Below are 25,258 nucleotides of genomic sequence, written 5' to 3' on the forward strand. Positions count from 1 at the left end.
GGATGACACATAGCCTTCACCTCCTTTTAGGACATCCAAAACCATGCTAGAACTTTCTTCTGAATTTCAGTGGCAAAATGCAAAAACTCAGGGTTATGATCCAAAACATGGGAAATAGCTATGCTATGCTAAGCTTCTGCAGGTTAATGCACATATTAACCTTCAAATCTGAAAAGTTTGGGTGTACATCCTTCTGACAATATCATGTCACTGTTGCTCCACCCCCTAAATGTTGATTAATCCTGAGCTAAAGTAAGAGGATGTAAAAAGCATTCCACTAGTAGTAAGGTAAGAAGTCCTGATGGCAAAGCATACTGCTAAATCAGAGAAAAAAGAATTTGTTTAGGCCACAGAAAGAAGATCCATACAGTTGCTTTATATATTCCTTTAAAGTGAACTGTGGTGGAGTGTTTTTTAAAAGAAGTACTCATTCCAGGCCAATGACAACCTAGTTTCAATCCATGTTGAAAGTATGTTTTGTCCACAAAATTTCTGGCTTTATTAATGGTTAAGGATATGTTTTTATTCAGCAGTTTAGTTTCTTGCTCATGTTGGAGCTATATTATAGTACTGCAACTGCCACTGATTGATTGATTGATTGATTTGGCATCACCTGTATAGTCTTCTTCAATTCATGCTTGATTTCTGGTGACCTTATGGAGATATCCATGCTGTTTTCTTGTCAAGAGTGCATAAGTAATTTGTCATAATCATCTTTCAGGATTTTTTTTTTTAAACTTCAGGATTATAGCCTGCTATTCCAGTTTATTTAAAAGTGGACAAAGATATTACATTTGCAAGATTGTCACTCTGCTGAGTTTGTAGGCAGCCTATTTTCCCATTTGTAGGAATTCTTTCCATTTCCTGGGCTTCAGGTCTTTTAGGAGGAAAGATGATTTGATGATGTTTCAGCACCGTTTCATAGGAACCTGTCAGATTTTTTTTCTATAGGCAAAAAATGTGAAACATTTTGAAGTAAGGATGGAGATGAAGAGTGTCCAAACAATTTATTTATTTTTCATTTTGCATGGAATTGGGTGAAGGAATTATTATTTTTCCAAGACTTCAGGCAATTCAAGTGTGGTTGTGATTCTTTGTTTCTCATTTTCAACACTGTGAGGTGGCAGTAGTGAAGATGATTGTGAATTATTTCCAAACCCCTTTTGAGAAATGAAGAATGGAAATGGTGGTGTGAAAGCTCTGTGAAAATGGGTAATCCAAAGCAAGGTTCACAGGTTTAGTGGTAGTGGCACTAATATGATTTAAAGAATCATAGAATCACAGAGTTGGAATCGACCTTGGATTTTAATATATTTTACACAGAGAAATCTTGTGAATCTCCAAGAATTTCTATAATTGAATTAGGATCCTCTGATGTATAGATCTGATGTTCTTAATGCATTTTAGTATTTCTGTCTTGAGAATCTTGTGCTGTTTTTTCTCACCATTTTCAGCTTGTCCACTCAAGAGGATTTTCTATTGCTTTTCCTAGTTGCATCCTTAATTAAAATATTCTTAGTAGATATTTGTGGAGAGAGAGAGAGAGAGAGAGAAAGAACAAATCCTGGCCCTTCAGTTCCCATATGTACTTTTCATATTGGACTAATAATCAGAAACTCCATCTGGTGAAAAATATTTTACGTACAGTTTGCCATAACACAGTGATGGCCCTAACTCTGATTAACCAGCTCACCTTCTATATTAATAGTAAAGGACCCTGGAACACTGCAGTGCTCTGTCAATCTTTCATAGGTCACTTAACTGGAAAATAAGCATTCTGAACTTTGAAAAAGTACAGTGTAAGCTCTGTAGTTTTGAGTGTCATGAATTGGTGTATAGCTCTTCAATTTCTATAACAACAGTCTAATGATAGGATCATTCCAAGAATTTGACTTTGCCTCATCTTACTGTGTGCGCTTTTATAATTTCTTCTGAATTGCTCTTCCAAGTGCTTCTTGGCTGAATATCTATTTTTTCCCCCCCTAAATTCCTTCATTTCAAGGTCTTCTCTAAATACTCCATAAATAACTTAGCTTCTGATGTTCTTTACAGTTCCATAGATGGATCATGTAAGGTGGTGGCGTAGTTCCATTTCAGAGTGGGGCAAAGGATGAAAGAAGTACTGTACCATCATGGTGAAAGCTTTTGTAAACACAGAAGTATAAGAGGGGTGTAACTTGCATCTCAACAGCAGGATTACTGCTATGGGCAAAGGAAGAACAAAGCCATGTGAATGGCTACCAAGTTCAGAAACGTTTATATTGATAATTATAGCTGAATGACCAGCAAATCACAATGGATGTGACTCTGCATTCATCATTCTTAATCTTTGATAAAACATAGAGTTCAATTCAGATACAGTATTAAACTTACTTTCCATAGAAACCAGTGACATTTAACTATAACTAACTTGTTTCATTGATTTCAGTTTGAATTCCAATTCACTAACAAAGCAATCCTGCGGAGATGCGGGAGGATACAATCTCTAGTAGGTTTAGTGGTGTTACTTTTTTTTCACTACTGCAGAGTTGGAGGTGTGTGGCATACTACCCCTACCTAAACATTTTTCCTCTGTGCTCTTCCCTTTTGTACCATCTGGAGAGAAACCAACTAGGGTTGCTTTTTGGATGTGTGATTGTTGGGAGAGGAGAGAGATTTGGGTTTGGTGATTTAAAGCCGTGCCAACAAATTAAAAGAATGCCTTGTTTGGGATGTTAATAACAGTAGGCATACTATAAGAATACTCAGAGCATTTCAGTTTAGGAGTAAACCCAATTTTCATGACAGTTGCAAATACAATTTCTTAAGGAATGAAAGTTAGAATGGGTTGAGCTAAGGACTATCTCAGAAGAAATCAAGCAAAAAATGTTTGGATTCTAAATTTGCTATGGGATATATCTCTGAAATCTACCTGGGGCTATGCTGGGGTTTTCTTTTATTGTTTTGTTCACTGGGATTTTTCTACTTCTTGACTAAAAGAAGAGACATCTCTTCCTGAAACTTGCTTTTTTGCGTAATGTGGCATAATTGTGGCAGAGTGCTGGGAATAGCAATGAGCACTATTCTGTGATAAATTTAGTTCACAGTAGAGTTCATCATGTAGTCCTTGGCAACAGAAGATAAAGTGCTGGTTAGTTCATCTCCAGCTTTTAGCTGCCCTTTCACTGATTTTCCTGTTTAATGATATTAATAGAGCTAAATGTAGGCAAATTATCTAAATCCCAAGGTCTGTTCCTTCCTACTGTGCCTGTAATACTTCAGCTACAGAGAACATAATGTAGCAGCATTACAGGCGACTTCTAAAGTGTCTATAGCTTGAAAGAAACCATTAGATTCCACTCTAATACTTCCTCCTCATTCTTTCACATCAGATCAATATTCCTGAAATGCTTTTATTCATACAAAACTCATATTTACATCTCTAGGGAAGAAAAAAACAGAAACAATGGAATGAAGAAAGCTACTATAGGGAATGGCTGGAGGATAAGATAAACATATTCTATTTGTATATATTTGTTTGCACTGTTCCTTAGAAGAATTGAGATAGAGTGTTTACTTGCAGAGTGACCCTCCTCCTCTTCCCGTGTGCAGCTCTGTGGCACATGAAAATGAACAATCTTCCAATATACTGCATGTTCTAATTTTCTGAATAAGCAGAAAACCCAAAAAGAAAAAGATTGCCAAACTTGGTTCAACACAGCTGCATCTTTTTGGGGGAACAGGAGGTGGGTTAAAGGAGGCAAGATGGTGGTCCTATAAGAAAGTCCTGTCCCTTAGTCATTACATAAGAATTCAAAGATTCTAATTGTCCAGCGTTATCCTTACAGAACTCAAATTGCGTCTGTACTTGGACTCATGGCTCCTGCTCAAAGAGCAGGTGGCAGCCATAGCTAGGAGGACCTTTGCACAGGTTCATCTTGTGCAGCAACTGGGCTTGTTCCTGGACCAGGAGGCCTTGTTCACAGTGATGCATGGCTTAGTCATCTCCTGTTTGGATTACCATAACATGGGCTGCATGGGGCTGCCCTTGAAGAGCATCAGAAGCTGCAGCTCATCCAGAGTGCAGCACTGGGGGCAGGTTTTAGCATTTCCAATTGCTCCCTTATAACACTGCTGCTCTGCATGGTGTATTGGCTCCCAGTAGGCTTCTGGGTGCGATTCAAGATGCTGGTTATCACCTATGGCATGGCATAGGGCCAGGCTATTTGTGGGACTGCCCGTTTCCCACAAATAGTATGTTCCTGTTTGTGTCACTAGATCTAGCAGTGTCAGGCCTAGCCCAAAGAACTCCTGGAGACCATGCAGGTTCAATCAGCAAGGTTTATTTGCCAGCACCTGTTTACAGAAATCTTCTCAGACTGACCAGCAGTTCCCAGGCACACGTCTCTACTATATTCTGGAATGTTTAGGAATGCGCCAGCTTTCTCCGCTTATCTCCAGAGCGTTGCTCTGGAGACGAGAGCACCATTTTCACCCCCCTTCCTCCATTCCAGTCCATCACAAGCAGGAAGAGCACACTCTGGGTCCCTTCAGTCACACAATGTCATCCTGTTGGACTCAGGAGTCGTGCCTTCTCTGGGGCAGTACCTGCCCTGTGGAACAGCAGTACCTGCCCCCAGAGATACAGATGGCCCCAATCCTGTTAGCCTTTTGTAAGCCACTGAAGACCTGGATGTTCCCCCACGTGTTTGGGCCAGGAGGTTAGGAGAATGATGCTGGTTATGTTACTTTTATGAGTTGATTTTATTGTTTTGACCTTGAGCATCATGGTTTAGATAGTTAAATATTGTTTGATATTGTTTGCCAGCCAGAGGGACTGTTGTGTGATGGGTGGCCATATAAATAATTTAAATAAATAAGTAAATAAAATACATGGGAAGAGCATATATATCAAGAATACGATAACATTCCCCACAGTAAATGTTTTGCCTATATACTGGAGAAATATAAAAGGAGGTGTGCCAAAGACTTAAGCCTCTATAGGAAACTAACTGAAGTTGCATCTTTTTTCACTGTCACAAATATATTTCAGCTATCTGTAACATCTTAGTTTTAAAGGATCTTTCTTGCTGCTGGCACCCTTCATAGACTTTCTATCCAGAAATGCCAGCCTGGTTCCTATTTTTCTCTATTTTCATAACAGGCAAAGGTTTTGTAACTTCTCTGAGCTTTCATGTCTTACAAAGTGCTATCTTTATTGCTATCAGTTTTTTTAAAAAAAACATTGTTTTATCTTTTTAATGTTGTCATTATCTTGATGTATTTATTTCATTTTGAAGAAATTGGGGAAGCTGTCCTAGAACATTTATACTGGGTTTCATATCTTTTTAAACAAAACAAACCCTTCAAACCCAGTGGTGGTGTCTTTGTTGCCCTGAGCCAAGTGCCATTATTTTTTCCCTTCCTGGTATGGTTACTACTCAAGTCTCATTTATTTCCCAAAGTGTTAGCCATTCAATATTTCAAACTCTGAAGTCCATTTCTTTAGACCATTAGGATGATACATCAATATAGCCTCTATCAGAATAGTTATTTATTTATTTGTTTGTTTGTTCACTTAAGGGAGTCAGCATTTGGTGACCTTGAAATATGAGTGTTAACAATGGAATATCTTATCTTTCTGCTTGTTGCTGTCACCAAATAAAGCTCCTATTACATGTACTTTGGAACAAACTGGTGGTGGTAAGTGAACTGTTGCTATTAAGCTTACCTTAACATGATCTGTGTTATTTATTTATGGTGCTACGTGAATCATCTGTATTTTCTCTGATAAGCCCAGGGCTGTGTGTCATTTCAGCTGACATTCTGCTGCCATTTGCCTAGCTAAGTTACTCCTGCACAGTCACTCTGAGCTGATGCATGATCATTGTTTTGCACAAAATGGATTTTAAAGGCAGCTGCAAAGGCTTTGGGAAGGATATAATTTGACAAAGTAATTTTTTTTTTCCTGTCTAAGAGAAATCAGCATTGTCTGCCTAAACATCCCCCCCCCCCCTCTAATGATAGCTAAAAGGTTTCTCCTGAGAACTTGACAAGGCATTTTACTTTTGTGCACAAAGCAGAAGCTGATTAGTTTTGAACAAAAGGATTTATCAGGCTACTGAAAAGGCTTCCTTTGGAATTAAATATATTCTTTGGTTTTCCTGATAAGATATTTGAAAGCTAGGTCTTGGCAAAGACAAAAAGACATCAGTCAAATTTTTGAGAAGGAAAAAAAATATGCCTGTGAAGTATTTGTGGTTCACAGAAGGTCTGTTTCTAACACTGTGATGAAGTGCTGAGCCAGAAAAATGAAAAATCAGGCTGATCAGAGTAGAGACAAGTAAAATTTGGCTAGTAATATTTAATTATCGACTTAAAATTATTTTATCAGTCCACTGGACTGCTCCACTCTGTGTTCAGTGATAGTTTCCAATCCACTTAGGAAAAGCACAAGCTCCTTTCACATGGCCTTTCTCAGACCATTTTATGTAACCTTGATTGGTCTCAGCCTAAAAATCTGATTGCCAAACTCAAAATTGAGCAGTAGTATAATCTGAAGCAACTGCCCAGTTTCTGCAGGTTCCCAAAGGCAATTAATCGAAGAGGCATGGCTGTCTATATTTTCTCCCTGACCTACTCAAACTACCCTTGGGCTTTCACCAGGGTTCAGTGTAACACCCTTCCTCCCTTCCTTCAGCACTGGTATGGGTAAATATTGCAGACTCCCCATTGTCTCTGCCTTTGTGGCACCCAAGAGGTAGGTAGAATCGATAGTACGCGTTCTTTCATATTGCAGGTTTTATATGACATAGCATCAAAATCTTATTCTTCCCCTTCTAGCAGCAATCCCCAGATAATCAGACAGCTTCTATGTTGATTTTCTGCTTGCTGATAAGGTTTTTTTATACAACCTACAATGTTGCACAGTTCTGTTATCTAGCATCAAAGCTTCAGCAGGGGATCCATAGTAAGATTTAAGATGGATTGCTGTGTATGCTTACTTGTGTTTGTTTATTTTGGGTCTCTTTTTTTTCCTTTTTAGTTCTGTTTTATTTGCTGGTTAAAAGCTATAATAAATAGAATTTACGGATTGATTGGCTATTGATTGATTGACTATTGTGCAACACTTTGCAAAAGCTTTTCTCTGCTTTCCAGTAGCTAGAGCTTTGAGACCTGCAGAGTCATTTTCATGAAAACAAAAGTGAACCATATCTGATTTTGAATTTTAGTGGTAATCTTCCTGATAGTAATTGGTGAGGCTGAACTCAGCAGCTAATTGTGGGCAAAGATATGTATAAGCTGAACCAAAGATAGATAAATCATATTAGATAAGCTGAGTTCTAGGTGGTCACAAAAGAAGTCAAGAGAGAGAAGGAAAAAGGAGAGTTAGGAAAATAACCTCTTAAACTAAACTGGTGAGTCATCAACACACAGAGCACTATTCTAAGAATACACCAAAATGGCATGAACCAAACTGGTAACTACAATATGGTCAAAGTGTTTGAAATAGTTAGGTATTAACTTTATGATACCATCTTGAGACATAACAAAATGGCATGCAGTTCTATTCTATTTCTCTTCCTATTACACTGTATAGTAAATATTTCCCTATCTGATATCTGAAACATGCTAACTTCAGTATTCAATTAAAGCAAGTTAGTTTTCCTAATAAGCTAGGCTGCTAGAACATATCACTATGGGGTTAATAGTTTGCATTAACCCCACAAATAGGTTGCATTAACCCTGCAAATTGCAAAGCCTATGATAAGGACTGAACATTTCCCCCCTTCAACTATGACAGAAAGGATCTGAATGCAATTTAGGGGTTAAGAAGATTTGCCTGAAGTTGTTTAGTGTCAAACAATTTTGCCAGCAGGCTAGATTAGTTGTAGGAGTAGAAGAAACAAAAAAGAATATGCATTGCACACACACACACACACACACACGTCCTGTCTACAAATATCCATAATCTGACAAGTAACTGCCATGAAAAGAATTAGGATTTGGCAGATAATAATGAATGAATTTGTTGCACAGTATACAAAGTAACTTTCATTTTCTAGTTCATGGAGTGCATTAAATGCTGAATTGTTCCTTGCAGGTTAGCTCACAAAAACCATATTTATTGATTGATTGATTGGTTGCTAAAGCTAAGCTAAGGATATTTAAACATATTTTCCAGATGTTTAAAGGAACATTTATTTATAAACTTGACAGGATTTCTAAATTTACCTTCCTAATTCTAACATGCTTGTTTAATGGCCTAGTCTGATTATGTTCTGTCCCAAATTGTTTCCTATACATGGATCTGAAGTATTTCTTCCATCTCTGTCTACAGGTATGCATAAGGGTAACAAGTGAATTTGCATAAACTCCCAAATGCATAAGGCCATATCACATTACCAGTTTCCTATTTATCTTCCTACAGTGGTGATTCTACATATAAACATCTTATGAGATTTTTTTTAATGTTAATTTTTTTTAATAATTGACTAAAGTATCTGGTCTGCGTTATGTAATTTAGAATAAGAATTTATAAATTATGAAATAAATACCAGAAAAAGAAACGAACATTTAAAAATACTGAAAGGTATACTGAAAGTTTGCTTGGATACTGCATAGTAGAGTATAACCAAAATCAGTAAAACACTGTCAGATTGAACTGGAGTGGTCAAATTTAAGCAAATTAAATGTGAACATTTCCAGTTAACTCTCCTTATGTAGAGTACAGAGGGATTGGCTTTGAGGGCCAGGAGGAAGAGCCACTACCAAGACAAATGGTCAGATAAAAGAGGATTGAGTTTGGGGCAGGAACGTAACCACAGTAAACATGTCAGATAAGCCCTTCCCTAGTTCTCATGAAGATAAAGGGAAGGAGGGGGGGACACATTCAGACTTGCAAGATTCTGTTACTATAGCAGTTACAATAAAAATAGTACTGATCTACATGGCATTTGATTCCTAGTCTAATCTACCTTGGAGGGGCGATACACTGTATATGCTGTGTGTGTATAAAATCTGCTATTAGTTATGGTCTTTCACTGATGTGAGTTCTTATCCATTTCATGTTATGCTAACCTTCAATAATAGTAATGTTTTGGGGTTTCATTTTGCTGCAGTTTGGAACTCTGCTGCTATTAAAAGTAGGACAAACATCTCTCTCTTAATTTGTGATGTAGTTTTATTGTCCACAACATCCCACAAGACTGATACAGGATGTTTATATTCTGCAAGTGTCTTATAATGCAACTGAACATATAATTTCTCAGAAATAAGTTTCAATGAATTCAGCAAGCCTTAAAGTACATACATATATTCATCCAATATATTTGTACTTTCTCATTAACAGTGAATATTTAATCTGGTTATGTCACATATTTCTAGAAACCTTTCGTGAATTGCTTGTTCATAAAATGTATGTGGCACTAGATAAAGTGCTGATGTCAATTTAAATCTAAATTCCCTGATATACAAGTATGTAGATTTGAGACATGTATGCATTATACTTTTAGAATAGGTCCAGGTTCACACATCATGCTAAATTATAATAAGGTTCACTTTGATTTTGTGAGGTGTGAACACCTTCCTTGGGCTGTTATTATATTTTAACTAGGCTACTATAGCTTCTTCAGCAAATGATGCTTAAAATCTGACTTAATTATGCATGATTTCAAAAAGTGAAAGTTCAATGGCTTCCTCTGCAAAAGATAGGCCTAGGCTGCAACCTTAGAAGTTCCTATTTCCTTCCATCATTTTTGTTTGACAACAGCAAATATCCATTTACTTTTTCTACATACAATGGGAGATTTCCACAAGATTAAAAAAAAAAAAATCATAAAGAAGTAACATGCCAGGATGATCTATTTACTTTTAATTGGTCAGTTGGTAGAAAACGTTATTCCTTATTTGAAGCAGAAGGACTAAGCATTATAACAGTATCATTATTAATACTATTTTAATTTGTTTATGCAAATTGGCTTTCTTTTAACCTTGCAAGTCTTGACTAGATGCCATCCTAGTTTTATTTACAGCATCTCATACTCAAGTCTATTTCTATGTCCAGAATGACTTAGGATCTTTTCCTGTACAAAATACTATTTATTTATTTATTTATTTATTTATTTATTTATTTATTTATTTATTTTATTGTTAAACTTGTATGCTGCCCATTTCCCCCAACGGGCGGCTCACAATAACAAAAAAGGAAAAAAACACCAATCCCTCCAACAATGGCTAAAATCCATGAATAATTAAAATAGAAACATATGTTAAAAATGTCCTAACCCCCCCCTGTAAATTTTAGCCCTAAAACCTTCAAGATGCTGGGGGGGGGGGACCAAATCCATCAACCCACCAACCATCTCCACAGATGCGAACCCCCATCCGGCCCCCAGGCCTTCTGGCAGAGCCAGGATTTAACCCCTTTTCTGAAGGCTATGAGGGAGGGGGCACACTGGACCTTGGGAGGCAAGATGTTCCATAGGGCGGGAGCCACAGCAGAAAAGGCCCTCTGCCTAGATCCCACCAATCGAAATTCCTTGACCAGTGGGGTCTGCAACCTGCCCCTTCTGCTGGACCGAGTGGGGCGGGCTGAAATAACCGGGGTGAGACGGTTCCTCAGATAACCTGGTCCTGTGCCATAAAGGGCTTTAAAGGTGATGACCAACACCTTGAATTGGACCCGGAAACAAACTGGCAACCAATGCAGCTCACGCAACAGCGGTGTTATACGTGCCCTCCTAGGGGCATTGATAACTGTCCACGCCGCCGCATTCTGCACCAGCTGTAGCTTCCGGATACTCTTCAAGGGTAGCCCCATGTAAAGCCCGTTACAGTAGTCCAACCCGGAGGTGACCAGGGCATGAGTGACCGTGCAGAGGGCCTCCTGATCCAGGAAGGGGCATAACTGCCACACAACACGAAGTCGTGCAAAGGCCCTCCTAGCCACGACTGCCACCTGCTCTTCGAGCAGGAGTTGTGAGTCCAGGAGGACCCCCAGATTACGCACCGGGTCTGTCTGGGGTAGTGCGACCCTGTCAAGAACCAAAGATGATAAACTCCTAGATCTTGAGGCTCCCCGTACCCACAGCCACTCCATCTTACCAGGGTTCAGTCGAAGCCTGTTGTCCCCCATCCAGGCCCCCACAGCCTCCAGGCACCGCAAGAGGGCAGTCACAGCGTCACTTAAGACACCTGGGATGGAGATGTATAATTGGGTGTCATCAGCATACTGATGATACCTCATCCCATGGTGCCAGATGATCTCACCCAGCGGTTTCATGTAGATGTTAAATAGGAGCGGTGAAAGCACTGAACCCTGAGGTATCCCACAAAGTAGGGGCCGGGGGCTGGACCTCTCGCTCCCCATCAACACCAATTGGGTTTGGCTTTGGAGAAAGGAGCTGAACCAGCACAACATTGTGCCACCCAGCCCCAACTCCTGCAGTCAACCCAAAAGGATACCATTGTCAATGGTATCGAAAGCCGCCGAGCGGTCAAAAAGAGCAAGGATGGATACACTCCCCCCATCCCACTCTCGCCAGAGATCATCCAAAAGTACGACCAATGATGTTTCTGTCCCGTAACCAGGCCTGAACCCTGACTGATAGGGGTCCAGATAATCCGTTTCCTCCAGGATCCTCTGAAGGTACTGTGCGACCACCTTTTTCACCACCTTCCCTAAAAAGGGGAGGTGGGAGACTGGACGAAAATTGTCCAGAAGGGTGGGGTCTAGAGATGGTTTCTTGAGGAGTGGGCTGACCAAAGCCTCTTTAAAAGGCTTCAGAAACACCCCCTCCTGCAAGGATGAAGTGATCACCACCAGAACCCACCCTAAGGTCACCTCCTTGGTAGCTTTAACTAGCCAGGAGGGACAAGGATTTAAACCACAGGTAGTCGCACTGACAGACCCGAGGACCCTGTCCACTTCCTTAGGGGCAGCAGGATCAAACCGTTCCCAGATAACTGGGTAAGAACGCTCCCTGGCCAACTCCCGTGAAAGTGCTCCACGCTTGGCTTTCAACTGAGAATGGATCTGAGAGATTTTATCCATCAGGTGTTCAGCAAATCCCTCTGCACGACCCTGCAAATAGTCCTCTGCCCCCCCTTTTCCCAGGAGGGACCGAGTGACCCTAAACAGGGCTGCAGGGCAACACTCTGAGGATGCAATAAGAGCAGAGAAATGTTGTCGTTTCGCTGCCCTTACTGCCACTAGGTAGGCCTTAATAGCAGCTCTAACCTGTGTTCAGTCAGATTCGTCCTTAGTTTTCCGCCAGCGGCGCTCTAGATGTCTCTTAGCCCTTTTCAGCTCCCTCAGCTCCTCCGTGAACCACGGTGAGTGCCAGGGGTGATGGGCCAAGAGAGGACGCACAGGCGCGATCCTGTCCAAGGCCCCAGCCACCTCCTCATTCCAGGCTGCGGCCAGAGTCTCCGCTGGGCCGTGCAGCAAGGCCTCAGGAACAACCCCCAGCTCCCTTTGGAACCCGTGTGGGGTTCCAGTCGCCGGGGGTGGACCATTCGAATAGGTCCCACCTCCCTGCGGAGGAGGGCAGCATAGGAGAATCCCACCACCACCAGGGAGTGATCTGACCATGACAGGGGGGATAATATAAAATCCCCCACCAGATCACACTGCCACTGCTCTGACAAGAAAACCATGTCTGGAGTGTGACCACTGTCCCGGGTCAGGCCACAGATGACCTGGGATAGGCCCATGGCTGCCATGGTAGCCATGAACTTCCGAGCTGCCTCTGAGGCCAACCCCAGGGACAGCAGATTAAAGTCCCCCAAGACCATAAGTCTGGGGAACTCCACTGCCAACCCTGAGATGGCCTCCAGCAGCTCAGGCAAGGAGGATGCTATGCAGCAGGGAGGCTGGTAAACTAGCAGCACTCCCAACTGATCCTGTGTGCCCAACCTCAGAAACAGGGTCTCACAACCAGCAACTTGTGGAGCAGGACCCCTGAAGGCCAGCAGGGATTCCCTGATGACCACTGCCACTCCCCCTTCCCTGCCCTGGGGTCTCGGCTGGTGCCAAACCCTAAACCCGGCTGGACACAATTCCAAAAGGGCTACTCCCCCCTCTGGTGCCAGCCAGGTCTCGGTAATGCATGCCAGGTCAGCCTGCTCCTCACCAATAAGGTGGTGAATAAGGGGGGCCTTATTATTGACTGACCTGGAGTTCAACAGCAACAGCTGAAAGCCTGGGCCTCTGTAGGCCTGCTGACCAGGGTCTGGGCTTGAGCTCCGAGGGCTGGAACACGCCACTGGTATAATGCATTGGAGGCATCTTCCCCTGAAATGGCCTGCCCTCTGGCTCCCGTCATACTGCCCCATGCCTATCAGCACCTGAATGCCCGCCCTAAACCACGTGAGGTACTCCTCCCCTCCCCCTCCAGGCCTCCAACTTAAGGGGCCCGCCATACCACCCACCATACAGGGAAGAGGAGACAAACAAAGGGGTGGGGCAGCGAGCCCCTGTGGCACTTCAGCTAGCTGCTCTCAACACCAACAGGGGCTCCAACACCCCAATTCCCTTCCAAACACTCGCCCTCTCTCCACCGACTTCTCTCACTGGCTGGGGAGAGAAGGGCCCCACTCACTCCTACCCTCTGCCTGTCTCCCACCCAGACAGCAGCACATTCACCTCCCCCAGCCACACCATCCACTCACACTCCCCATACCCACTTGAGTCCCCCAGTGTCTTCTCTAGGGGGAGGGGGAGCCCCTTACCACATAGGAGCTAATCCCCCAACCCCCAAGGTCCCAATGTCACTGTGGGCCCTCGGGCTCTGGCCTCCGCTCCACTGTCGCCACCAGGCCCACCTCAGCCTCGCCCTCGCCGCCGCTGTCCTGCCGTCAGCGCCGACACTCTCAACCGCCGGCGCTCCCACCGCCGAAACCAGCAGCCCCGGGCCTGGGCCCCAGCTCCGCCAGCACTCCCGGCCCTGCAGGGCCCAATCTCAACTCTGGCATCGCTCCCCTCGAGCCCGGGTGTCACTCTCGGCTCAACCGGTGTCGCCACGGCAGCCACCACTAACACTCTCCTGCCGTTGCTGCCGCCGTCGCCTCTGTCGACCCCCTGGGTCTGAGCGCTGCCTGCTGCCGCACCTGCCCACGTCCTCTCCTCTCTGTCTTTGCTCCAGCCGCCACTGCCACAACTCCTCTCCCCACAGCCAAGGCCTGCCTCGGACAGAGGTAACACCAGGGGTTCTCCTCATTCACCCCCCATTCATACAAGTGTCCCACACCTCCAACTCTCCTCAACCCCATGTTGGTTATGGTAAAGGCTAAAAGGAGGTTATGGCTGGGAGCTACGCACTAGGCGTCCGGTCCCTGCTGCCATCTTGGAGAGATTCTTTTTATGTTTTGGAAGTGGATGTTGGGGAACTATCTGAGACCAGGAGATTCTGCTTAGTGTACAGTAGAGGAAACCATAGGCTTCCAAGTCTTCTAATACAAGTTGCCACTGGTGAATGACCCACTACTGAACCAAATTTTGTTGCTATTCAATATTTGATTGTTGTGGAAGTGCAACTGCCCAATCACATTCCTTCCAGCTTGCTAAACAGCTGTCAGTATCAGGTGGAGCTGGACACAAATATCTTTTGAAATTCTCTATCAAATTTGTGGGCACACTCCCACACTCTGTTCTTCATATTATGATTATTTTGGGTTTCAAAGCACACAGGAGTTTGTACATCGCATCTTGAATTCCCTAAAGCAGCTATGTCTTTTTTTGGGGGGGGGGGGATTCACAACTATGGCAATCAGATGTTATGTTTCAGCCCTTGCACACCCTAAGGCATGTTTTTGCTTTCAAATCTAAAGTGTTAATTATGTTCCCCATAACCCATCAAACAAATATTTGGCAGGTTGATATACGACAAAAATGGGGAAAATGGCAGGCATTTTTTTTTAATCACATACACTCCATTGCACCTTATTTTTGTGTCTTGCTGAGGCAATGTACTACCCCTGTCAAGGTTTGTCAGTATAATAGCGATGCAATTCTCTCCAAAATCACTGTGCTCACAAAACGGTTGGTCTTGAATTGTTTTACAACAATCCTTTTTTTCTTGAGACATAAATCAAAGATAGGGATTGCACTGAGCATGATCACCTTTCGTAGAAACCACAGTACAATTTTTCTGATTTCTTTTTCTTTTCTACATGGTGGAGAAAAATCCCAATGTGCTGCTAATTCCCCAAGAATAGAATATGGATATAAAAGCCAATCAAATTCCAAACTAGCACTAGGGACATTTCTCATTTGTTAGAAATACAAAATGACAAAGAAAGCAAACAGTCGTATGTGTCTGTTATCTTGTAAAAAATAATTGGCTCATTAATCCTGCCTATACAAATGTAATTATATCATGAAGGCCAAATATGAGAATTTTCTTCTCAGTGTGCACCATGTTAAGCACAGCCTTACAAGCATTCTGTGTTAGGAAATAGTCAGTGATAGTATAGACACCTGGAGAAGCTTCACTGGAAATATAGAACATAGAACAAAAATAGGCATTCTTTCTATGGACTGGCACCTTTTCATTGTAACAAATTATGGATGATAACAAGATTCCTGAGATGTTTTTAATTAACACATTTACTGTAAAATTCATAAATGGAACACTGTTTCAAATACAAAAATGTAAAATGCAGACTTCTTATACTTTACAAAGGTAGAAAAAAATTAATAAAATAGACATTAAATCATGATTAGAAAGCCATCAACAGAAAGTACAGCTGACTCAACTATCAAACAAGCTATGTGATCCAAAGATTTAAGATGCTTTGTCAGTCTCAGTATGGTGATGAGATGTAGATGTACTTCTAAATGCTGATTTTCAGATAGTTCAGACCTAACCTGTTTCAAACATTATTGTTATATTTCTAGCACCAGGCTAAAATAAATCTCTTCTCTAAAAAAATTGAAATGATCACATTTTATTGGGAGGATGGGTTATATATCATCACCATCACCATAATTATCATCATCATCATCATCAATATTATTATACACTTGTTTGTATTTACATCCAACTCTGAAAACATCTATTGTTGAGTAAATTAAAGCTATCAATAATTCAGCTGCAATTTTAAAAAATAGAAATAAAACTGAACAATTGTGTATACATTAAACCCATTAATTTGTCTTTTTATATCCATTTCTTTTGACATCCTGACCCACCACCTGCTTTTGCAACTGTCAGTTTAGATCCCTTGTATAAAATCCCTGCCAAAAAGAAAGGCTGTGTTTTGGAGACAGTCCATATGCTTGCACTTACGTATAAGGTCTGGGGTCCCATCTCTAGCATACCCTTGAAAGGATCTTACATACCAAAGAACTTAGAGTCACTACTGCACAGTAAACAATAGGGATATGGAACTCAGCCGTGATACAATTTAAATTCAGCGTACAAAGATGGTAAAGTCCAATTCAAATTTGAGCTTCAAGATGTGAAGGCAAAAAGTTTCAATTCAAGATCTGATAAAGGAATAATGTTGTAATGGAAAGAATCAGAATAATTGCAGGTACTTCCTATTTTTAAAGAAGACATTGAAAATAGCAGGACTTTTAATTCACAAGGTCTCAGCCAAATAACTCCAAGAGTTCAATACAATAAATTGTTGAAATATTTGTGATGTGTGTCTTTTAATACAGAAGGAGCAAGTCTGAGGAAAGAACAATACTGTACAGCAGCCTTCAGACTGTCCAACAAATTGCCGATGGAGAAGTTGGGCTGAATACAAAATGGCAAGTATTTTACTGCATCTTAAAAGTAAACACTTTCAAAAACTCCTTTGAAAGTAAGCTCTTACTAAAGATTAAACAGTCTGCCATCATCCTTTGCCCTTTACTTTTCTGGGCTGGCAGGTTTGTTGGCATGACTCATGGGTAAGGATTGTATGTTCCTCGTTTATTTTGTTTTATTATTTTATTTTATGTATCCAAATTCATTATAGTTGCCCAACTGTAATGGACTCTGGGTGGTGTACAAAACCAAAAATCCATAAAAACAAATAAAACATGATAGCTAATATGATCTTATAACAACACAAATAACCCCCCACCCCCCAAATACAATAATAGTTGTACAAAAGTTTTGATGTACAAAAATACATCAGCCCCAATCCGGGACCAAAGCCAGGTTGTAAGAGCTTTCCAGAACCCTAGAAGAGAGGGCACAATCCGTATCTCTGGGGGGACACTGTTCCAGACGGTGGGGGCCACACTGGAGAAGGCATGCTTCCTTGGTCCCACAAGATGACACCATTTAATAGACAGGACCTGCAGTGCACCCACTCTGCCAGAATGTACTGGATGGGGAGAAACGGTTGGAGGCAAGCGGTCCTTTAGATATCCAGGCCCTATGCCATACGGGGCTTTATAGGTAATAGCCGGCACCTTGAATTGCACTTGGAAACTGACTGGCAACCAATGCAACTCATGTAGCAGTGATGACACATGGGCATGCCAACAGATGCCCAAGACTGCTCGCACCACTGCATTTTGAAGCAGCTGTAGCTTCTGGGTGGTTTTCAAGGATAACCCCATGTAGAGCACATTGCAATACTCCAGTTGTGAAATTACTGGGGCATGAGTAACTGTCTGAAGGGCTTCCCGATTAAGAAAAGGGTACAACTGGCACAGCAGGTATACCTGTGCAAAGGCCCTCCTGGCCACAGCTACCACCTGCTCTTCAAGCAGTAGCTGGGAATATAACCCCATTTAAGACCAGCAATGGTTATATCCCTGACTCCGTGGGGCCAAACAGCCACAGCCACTCAGTCTTGTCAGGATTGAGCCAAAGTCTATTCTGCCCCACCCAGACCCAAACAGCCTCCAGACACTGGGTCAATACGTTGACAGCTTCACCTATACAGTTTGGGATTGAGATGTACAGCTGGGTATCATCAGCATACTGATGATATTGAACCCCAAACTGGCAGATGACATCACCCAGTGGTTTCATGTAGATGTTAGAGGGTAGAGCATTAAACCCTGAGGCACCCCACTCATGAGGCACCGTGGATGTCATTTCTCTCTCCTGCACCCCCCCCCCAAAATTTCCACTGAATGGAACTGAACACTGAGGAAAGATGTGAACCACTGGAGCACAGTACCTCCCACTGCAGCTGATCCAGAAGGATACTGTGGTTGACAATATCAAAAGCAGATGAGAGATCAAGGAACACTAGGACGGATGCACCATCCCCATCCCAGCTCTGCCAAAGGGCATCACCAAGTGCAACCAACATTATCTTTGTACCGTACCCTGGTCTGAAACCAGATTGAAATGGGTCCAGATAATCCATTTTCTACAAGATCCTCTTGTGCAACTTTTTTTAAATAAAGAGCAGCAAAAATGTCTGAGAAGGTATATCACTACTGCATATATAATAACCATGATGCAAATAAATACTCTGTACAATACAGCATGTACTGTAGTATAACAGCAAGGATAGCACCTAAGATTTGCTCATATAATAAAGATGTCTCCTTAGTCAGATTCCTAGGCAGTTAAATATGTAGCAGTTTCAACAAAAGTAGTTACCTTTCTGGACATATTTGGTGATCTATCAGCTAAGTAGAAAGAAATAGTCCCTTCTCTGATTTTGAATGACTGGGTGTAAGAAAGGTATTGTTAATTCAGCCAGTCAAATCATAGAAAAGAGACATCACAAAAGGGTAAGTGAGACTATTTCTGTTTCTAATAATGGACATGAATAAAGTCATTTTTTCCACAGATCTTCTAACAGGAATATTGAAGATAAAGGCTCTTCTGGGGGTCAAAGTATGTTTGCTATATACATAATGAAAGAGATCAATTTCCCATGAAAGTCAGCAAGCTGGGGTTCTGGATAAATCCTACTCAATATCAGTACCCAGGGCTCAGTGTTTCAGTTCCAACCTATGTCTCTCTGACCAAGCAGGCTCAGGTAATGAGCTGATAGCATGTATTATTTTAGTTTGCTGCAATCCTTATCTTCCATGTGTGCATGAAATTGTCCTGCAAATGAGAGACTAGGTGATACCGAAGAGGTTTAATGTCAACCAGCAAAGTTGCATACAAATCTCCAAAGAGGTTATCCCAGACTCTATCATACAAAGTAGGGTACTTGGAGCAAACCCCTTTGAAGTTTAGATTGGACTGTCTCAGTGGAGGTTGAGTCATGGCAGTGGCATAGGCTCCAAATATTTTTGTAGCAGTGGGGACATGGTTGTTGCCATTCTGTTGGCAAAATGGAGGGTGGCATTTGACAGCTTATAGCCTGGACAGTGATAGCCTTTCATTGTTCTGAGTCTGCTGGAGTGGGTGGCCTTATAAAATAAATAAATTCCTGGTCACCAAGGCTTGGAAGGAGAGACCCAGATATCTGAATGCCCTAATTTGGTCAATGTCAAAGGCATGAAAATTCTACGAATGGTAGTGAAGACAGTGACTACTTTCAGGTTTATTGTAATCAATGATGACTTGATCCTCCACGCAGCATGGCCAAGAACACAAAAGCCATGCCTCAGGCCTCCCTCCATTAAGGACAGAATTGCAGTATTGTCAGCATATAAAAATAATGAAACAGATCTGTTGTGAAGCGGAATGAGTGAAATTCAGATTTAATTGGCTGTTGTACTAGCTAATATAAAATTTAATAATTAAAAAGGAGGGCCACTGGTATGCAACCTTATCAGGTGTTGAGTCAAATGCCATGCAAATGATTAATACATATTTTTCTTTAAAATAATTCAGGAAGGCACTGATCAAGGAAGGAAAAATCATATAACAAAAGTAAAAGATCACATGAGAAAGAATAAGAAATATTTACAAGAGGATCAGTATAAACCTTTCTCTCTTTGTCCCTCTGTGCCAGTGTTTCTTAAAGTGTTGTCCTATAATGGTATGAGGGAATGACTTTGGGAGACAGGAGGAAGAGCCACAGACCAGACAACCATCATGCACAAGGTATCTCAGGCCACAGAAGCAAGAGGGATGTGGAAAACATCTCAGAAGGGACCTTTCCTAGTTTTCTGGAAAGTAAAAGTAAAGGAGGGGAGAAATGCTTTCAGATTTGCAAGATTATGTTACCATAACCATACAATAAAGGTAGTGTTAATACTCACGGTTTGTGCTTCTTGTCTTGACTACCTTGAAGGGCTGACAGGTCTGAGGAACCCTGGGGATCTCCCAAGACCCTCTCAGAGGTCTGCAAAATCAAAATTATTTGCCAGATATTGAAGATACTTCCAAAAATTTAGAACCATGTCATTCTTCTCATCATTATTTTTATTTGTTAAAAAATAGTTTTTTTCATGAAAAATATTTTATGTTAATATCTAATGGATTTAATATTGTTATTTTTACATGAGTCAATAAATAAATATTCTACCAATGCATTGATTTAGTTTTTAATATGGTAAATATCAATAAATAGAATGCATACAAACGAAATCTCTTTTGGGGTCCTCCATAATTTTTAAAAGTGAAAAGGGATCTTGAGAGGAAAAAAAATTAAGAAGCATGCTGTACGTCAGTCTAGCTAAACAAATTCCAGCAGGAAAATGCGGACACAAACAAGAGGGCAGCTTTTCCCTCAGAAAATGCTCTGATGGGCCAGATTTGCAAATGCAGTAGCATGGGCTAGCTGCCGTCTGAGTATTAGCGAGGCTGTCACTTCACTCAGCACCCACTGCTCAATACCTCTCCTTAGTTTTGTCACATAAAAAAAAAAAGCACAACAGTGAGACTCAGCAAAGCCATAAGCACCAGAAACTGTCAAAATTCCCAGATTTAAAATTCTCAAAAATGAGGCTGATTCAGTATGATGAGTTTGGTTTTGACGAGTGATTTGATGTTGTACAAAGCATGTGCCAAAGCTATGCTGGAGCCTGAAGCCTCCTCAAAATCACTTACCAAAATTTTGACCATCTGTGGTCAAAAAGGTTTCAGCAGTGCTGTAGAAGTGGCACTGCTTGCCTTCTCCTGACTGCTGTCGAGAGGAGGCCAGCAATATGTCCACTTACCAACAGATATTCCAATCTGGATGCTCCACCGCACGCCATGGGCAATCTTGCATCACTTGCCAAAGTCCCGCCCAGCCTGGAGCTTTCTTGACAACTGATCACAGGAAAATCTGTGGCTGCTCTAAAGAGTTTCCTACTGGTGCTGCATTATACCCTGTGTGGTATGAACTACCTTTTTGGAAACAAATCTGAAATGCTTCATAGCCCTAGTATGTAGAACATTTTAGAGAAGAGAAAATATCATAAAAAAGATACTTTGGGGTACAAATTTATATTTTTACCTGGGAGAAGGCCCACTGAGTTCATTGCTACTTTTGAACAGAAATGTCTTAAGACTGTGCTGTGATGGCTATAATCCTGTATTTTTTTACTTAGTTTCTATTGAAATTAATAAATCAGGTCTGAAGAGACTTGAATTATATTACTGTTAGGTATTCCAAAGTATTGGCTTTTAGAGCTCTACTCATTCTTTCTTTCTGGTTATTTGCAAAAGGTGAAAAACACCTTTATAATTGTTCATTCTCTCTCTCTTTTTACCCTCTCAACATGGATCTAATTTCATGTAATGGTTTTGCAGATAGAAAGTGAGTTCATAATGACATCATGTTTTTTGCTTTGCTCCAGGTTTTTCTGATGGATACCAATACAGCATGTGTTCTGAATAAAGTGGAAGACAACAAAATTGAATTCATTTATTTAGTTTTGTTCAGTTTTTTTATAGCATCATGTTATAAAACAACAGATGTACTGTTACCTGGAACGCATGTTCCATTTATGGGCGAATTCTGTTGCAAAGTGTCCTTTAGGGAGTTATAATAAATTGTAGAGCCTTTACATCATTGTTTTTCCTACCTTTACAAGTTCTGCCATAGATATAAATAATGTTTATGGGAAATTTAAGTTATTCTGCCTGAATATGGTAGCTCATAGCTTTTACTGAAAGAATAAATTCAGCTGAATAACGGATGGATGGAAGGAAGGAAGGAAGGAAGGAAGGAAGGAAGGAAGGAAGGAAGGAAGGAAGGAAGGAGAGTTTTTATTTATTTTTATTTCTGTGTCAAATTTATATCACCGCCCAACCCCCCAACAAGGAGGGACTCTGGGTGGTTCACAACAAAACAATTTACAATCAGTAAAAACATAAATAATACAAATATAAAATACAGTTATTAAATACAATAAAATCCAAGAGATGGTGATATTATTTTAGCCTGTGACCAGATAATATTGGTCAAAGGTAAGACTAGGGAACCAGCCATCCCCAAAACTGACTATTCCCATCCCCACCCCATGTGTGATGACAAAAACCAGGTCTTCAGTTTTTTTTCTGAAGTCTAAAAGGGAGGGGGCCAACCTCACTTCTGGGGGAAGAGTGTTCCAAATGGCAGGGGCTGCTGCAGAGAAGGCTCACCTCCTGGACCCCATCAGATGAAATTCTCTTGCAAACGGGGTCTGTAGCATGCCCTCTCTGCATGACCTGATGGGATGGGTTGATGTGACAGGGATGAGATGGTCCTTCAGGTACCCTGGACCCATGCCATGTAGGGCTTTAAAGGTGATAACCAACACCATGAATTGGACCTGGAAGCAAACTGGCACCCAATGCAGCTCATGGAGCAAAGCTGTTATATGTGCTGATCTTGATGCACCTAAAATCACCTGTGTGGCTGCATTCTGGACCAGTTGAAGCTTCTGGATACTCTTCAAGGGTAGCTCCATGTAGAGTGCATTACAATAGGCTATATGGGAGATGACCAGGGCATGAGTGACTGTTTGAAGGGCCTCTCAGTCCAGGAAAGGGCGTAACTGGCGGACAACACAAAGTTGTGCAAAGGCCCTCCTGGCCACGACTGCCACCTGCTCTTCAAACAGGAGTTGAGAGTCCAAGAGGAATCCTAGGTTATGCACCGGGTCTGTCTGTGGCAGTGCAACCCCATCCAGAATCAAAGATGGCAAATTCCTAGGGACTAAGGGGCCATTAACCCACAGCCACTCCGTCTTGCCAGGGTTCAGCTGAAGTCTGTTGTTCCCCATCCAGTCCCCCACAGCCTTCAGGCACCTGAAAAGGGCAGCCACAGCATCACTTACTTCCCCCGGGATGGAGATGTATAACCGAGTATCATCGGCATATTAATGATACCTCATCCCATGGAGATGGATGATCTCACCCAGCAGTTTCATGTAGATGTTAAAAAGGAGAGGAGAGAGTATCAAACCCTGCTGCACCCCATAAAGGAGGGGCCATGGGTCCAATCTCTCCTCCCTTATCAACACCGACTGGGACCGGCCCTGGAGGAAGGAGGCGAACCAACACAAGACTATGCCACCCACCCCCAACTCCTGAGTCGGTCCAGAAGGATACCATGGTCGATGGTATTGAAAGCCACTGAGAGGTCAAGGAGAGCCAGGATGGATGCACCACCTCCATCTTGCTCCCACCAGAGATCATAAGTACGACCAATGCTGTTTCTGTTCTATATCTGGGCCTGAAACCTGACTGAAAGGTGTCCAGTTAATCTGTATCATCCAGAATCCTCTGGAGCTGCAGTGCCACCACCATCTCAACCATCTTTCCCATAAAGGGGAGGTGGGAGACTGGATGAAAATTATCCAGAACAGTAGGGTCCAATGATGATTTCTTGAGGAGGGGGCACACCAGTGCTCCTTAAAGGTTGCTGGGAACACCCCCTCTCTCAAGGATGTATTAACCATCTCCAGGACCCAGCCACACGTCCCCTCCCTGGCTGCCCTCACCAGCCAGGAGGGACATGGATCTAAAGGGCATGTGGTGGCATTTACAGTCCTGTCCACTTCCTCAGGACCAACAGGATCAAACTGGTCCCAGATAACTTGGCAAAGACATTCCCTGGGCATCTCATCAGACCATGCCTCACACTCGGCATCCAACTTAGAATGGATCCGACCGACTTTATCCTGCAGATGCTCAGAAAATTCCTCAGCATGGCCCTGTAAATGATTTTCTGAACCCCCTCTCCCCAACAAGAATCGGGTGATTCTAAACAGGGCTGCTGGGTGGCATTCTGTGGATGCAATAAGAGCAGAGAAATACTGATGTTTCACCACTCTTACCACTACAAGGTAGGTCTTAACCGCAGCTCTAGCTTGTGTTTTGTCAGGCTCGGTCCTTGTCTTCTTCCAGTGGCACTCCAGGCATCTCTTAACCCTCTTCAGAACCCTCAGTTCCTCTGTAAACCATGGGGAATGACAGGCTCGAATGGGCAAGAGAGGCCACACAGGCGTGATCCTGTCCAAGGCCCCGGCTGCCTCCCTATTCCAGGCAGCAGCCAGAGCCTTCGCTGGACCGTGCAGCAAGTCCTCAGGGATAATCCCCAGCTCTTTTTGAAACCCTAATGGGTCCATCAGTTGCCAGGGGCAGACCAATTGAATAGGTCCTGCCTCCCTGTGGAGGCGGATGACATGCGAGAACCTCAAGGCCACCAGGGCGTGATCTATGGCAATGGGGAAAGATGTAACTCTCCCCTCAGGTCACATTACCACCGCTCTGACAAGAAAATTAAATCCGGTGTGAGTCCACTGTCTCGAGTCAGGTCCCAAATAATCTGAGTCAGGCCCATGGCCGTCATGGTGGCCATGAACTCCTGGGTTGCCTCCGAGGTTCGTCCCAGGGATGGCAGATTGAAGTCCCCCAGAACCATAAGCCTGAGGCACTCCACCACCACCCCTGAGACGGGCTCCAGCAGCTCAGGCAGGGAGGTTGCTACACAGCAGGGAGGCTGGTACAGCAGGAATACCCCCAACTGATCACAGGCCCCCAACTTGAAAAACAGGGTCTCACAACCAGTTACTTGTGGAGCAGGGCCCCTGAAGGTCACAAGAGATTCTCGGATGATCACAGCCACCCATCTCTCCTGCCCTGGCATCTCGGCTGGTGCCATACCCGAAACCCCTCAGGCACATTTCCGACAAAGCTGCTACACCTTCCAGGCCCAGCCAGATTTTGATAATACACGCCAGTTCTGTCCCTTCCTCCATGATCAAATCACATATGAGGGGGGCTTTATTATTAACTGACCTGGCGTTGAGCAGCAGCAGCTGGAGACCAGGGCCTCTGAAGGTCTGCCGTCCAGGGCCTGGGATCAAGCGTGGAGGGTTGGAGTGCACCACAGGTAATAAACACCTAGGGTGCCTTCCTCTAAGATGACATCCCCTCCAGCTTCCGTCATAACATCCCCTCCCTGTCACCACCTTGATAGAAAGCCCTGCCCTATA

General features: G+C 42.6%; 1 protein-coding gene and 1 long non-coding RNA gene across 3 annotated transcripts in view; one reads left to right on the forward strand and one right to left on the reverse strand.

Moving 5' to 3' along the window:
* Positions 1-21,928, forward strand: part of LOC148213792 (uncharacterized) — a 189,720-nt gene extending 167,792 nt beyond the window's left edge. For both annotated transcript variants that reach the window (XR_015793817.1, XR_015793818.1), the window contains one exon: positions 16,649-21,928. This is a non-coding gene — a long non-coding RNA (uncharacterized LOC148213792). The remainder of the gene's footprint in view (positions 1-16,648) is intronic.
* On the reverse strand, positions 3,076-13,317 carry LOC148213793 (uncharacterized). Its single transcript, XM_088130164.1, is given in 3 exon segments — positions 3,076-3,173; positions 11,569-12,477; positions 12,480-13,317. Coding segments are annotated over 3 exon segments (1,845 nt in total).
* Positions 21,929-25,258: the final 3,330 nt, after the last annotated feature.

This window comes from Python bivittatus, unplaced genomic scaffold (genome assembly GCF_059951505.1).
Source record: "Python bivittatus isolate LINGU-HERP-01145 unplaced genomic scaffold, Pbiv_v1 ctg000850_np1212, whole genome shotgun sequence".
Lineage (NCBI taxonomy): Eukaryota > Metazoa > Chordata > Lepidosauria > Squamata > Pythonidae > Python > Python bivittatus.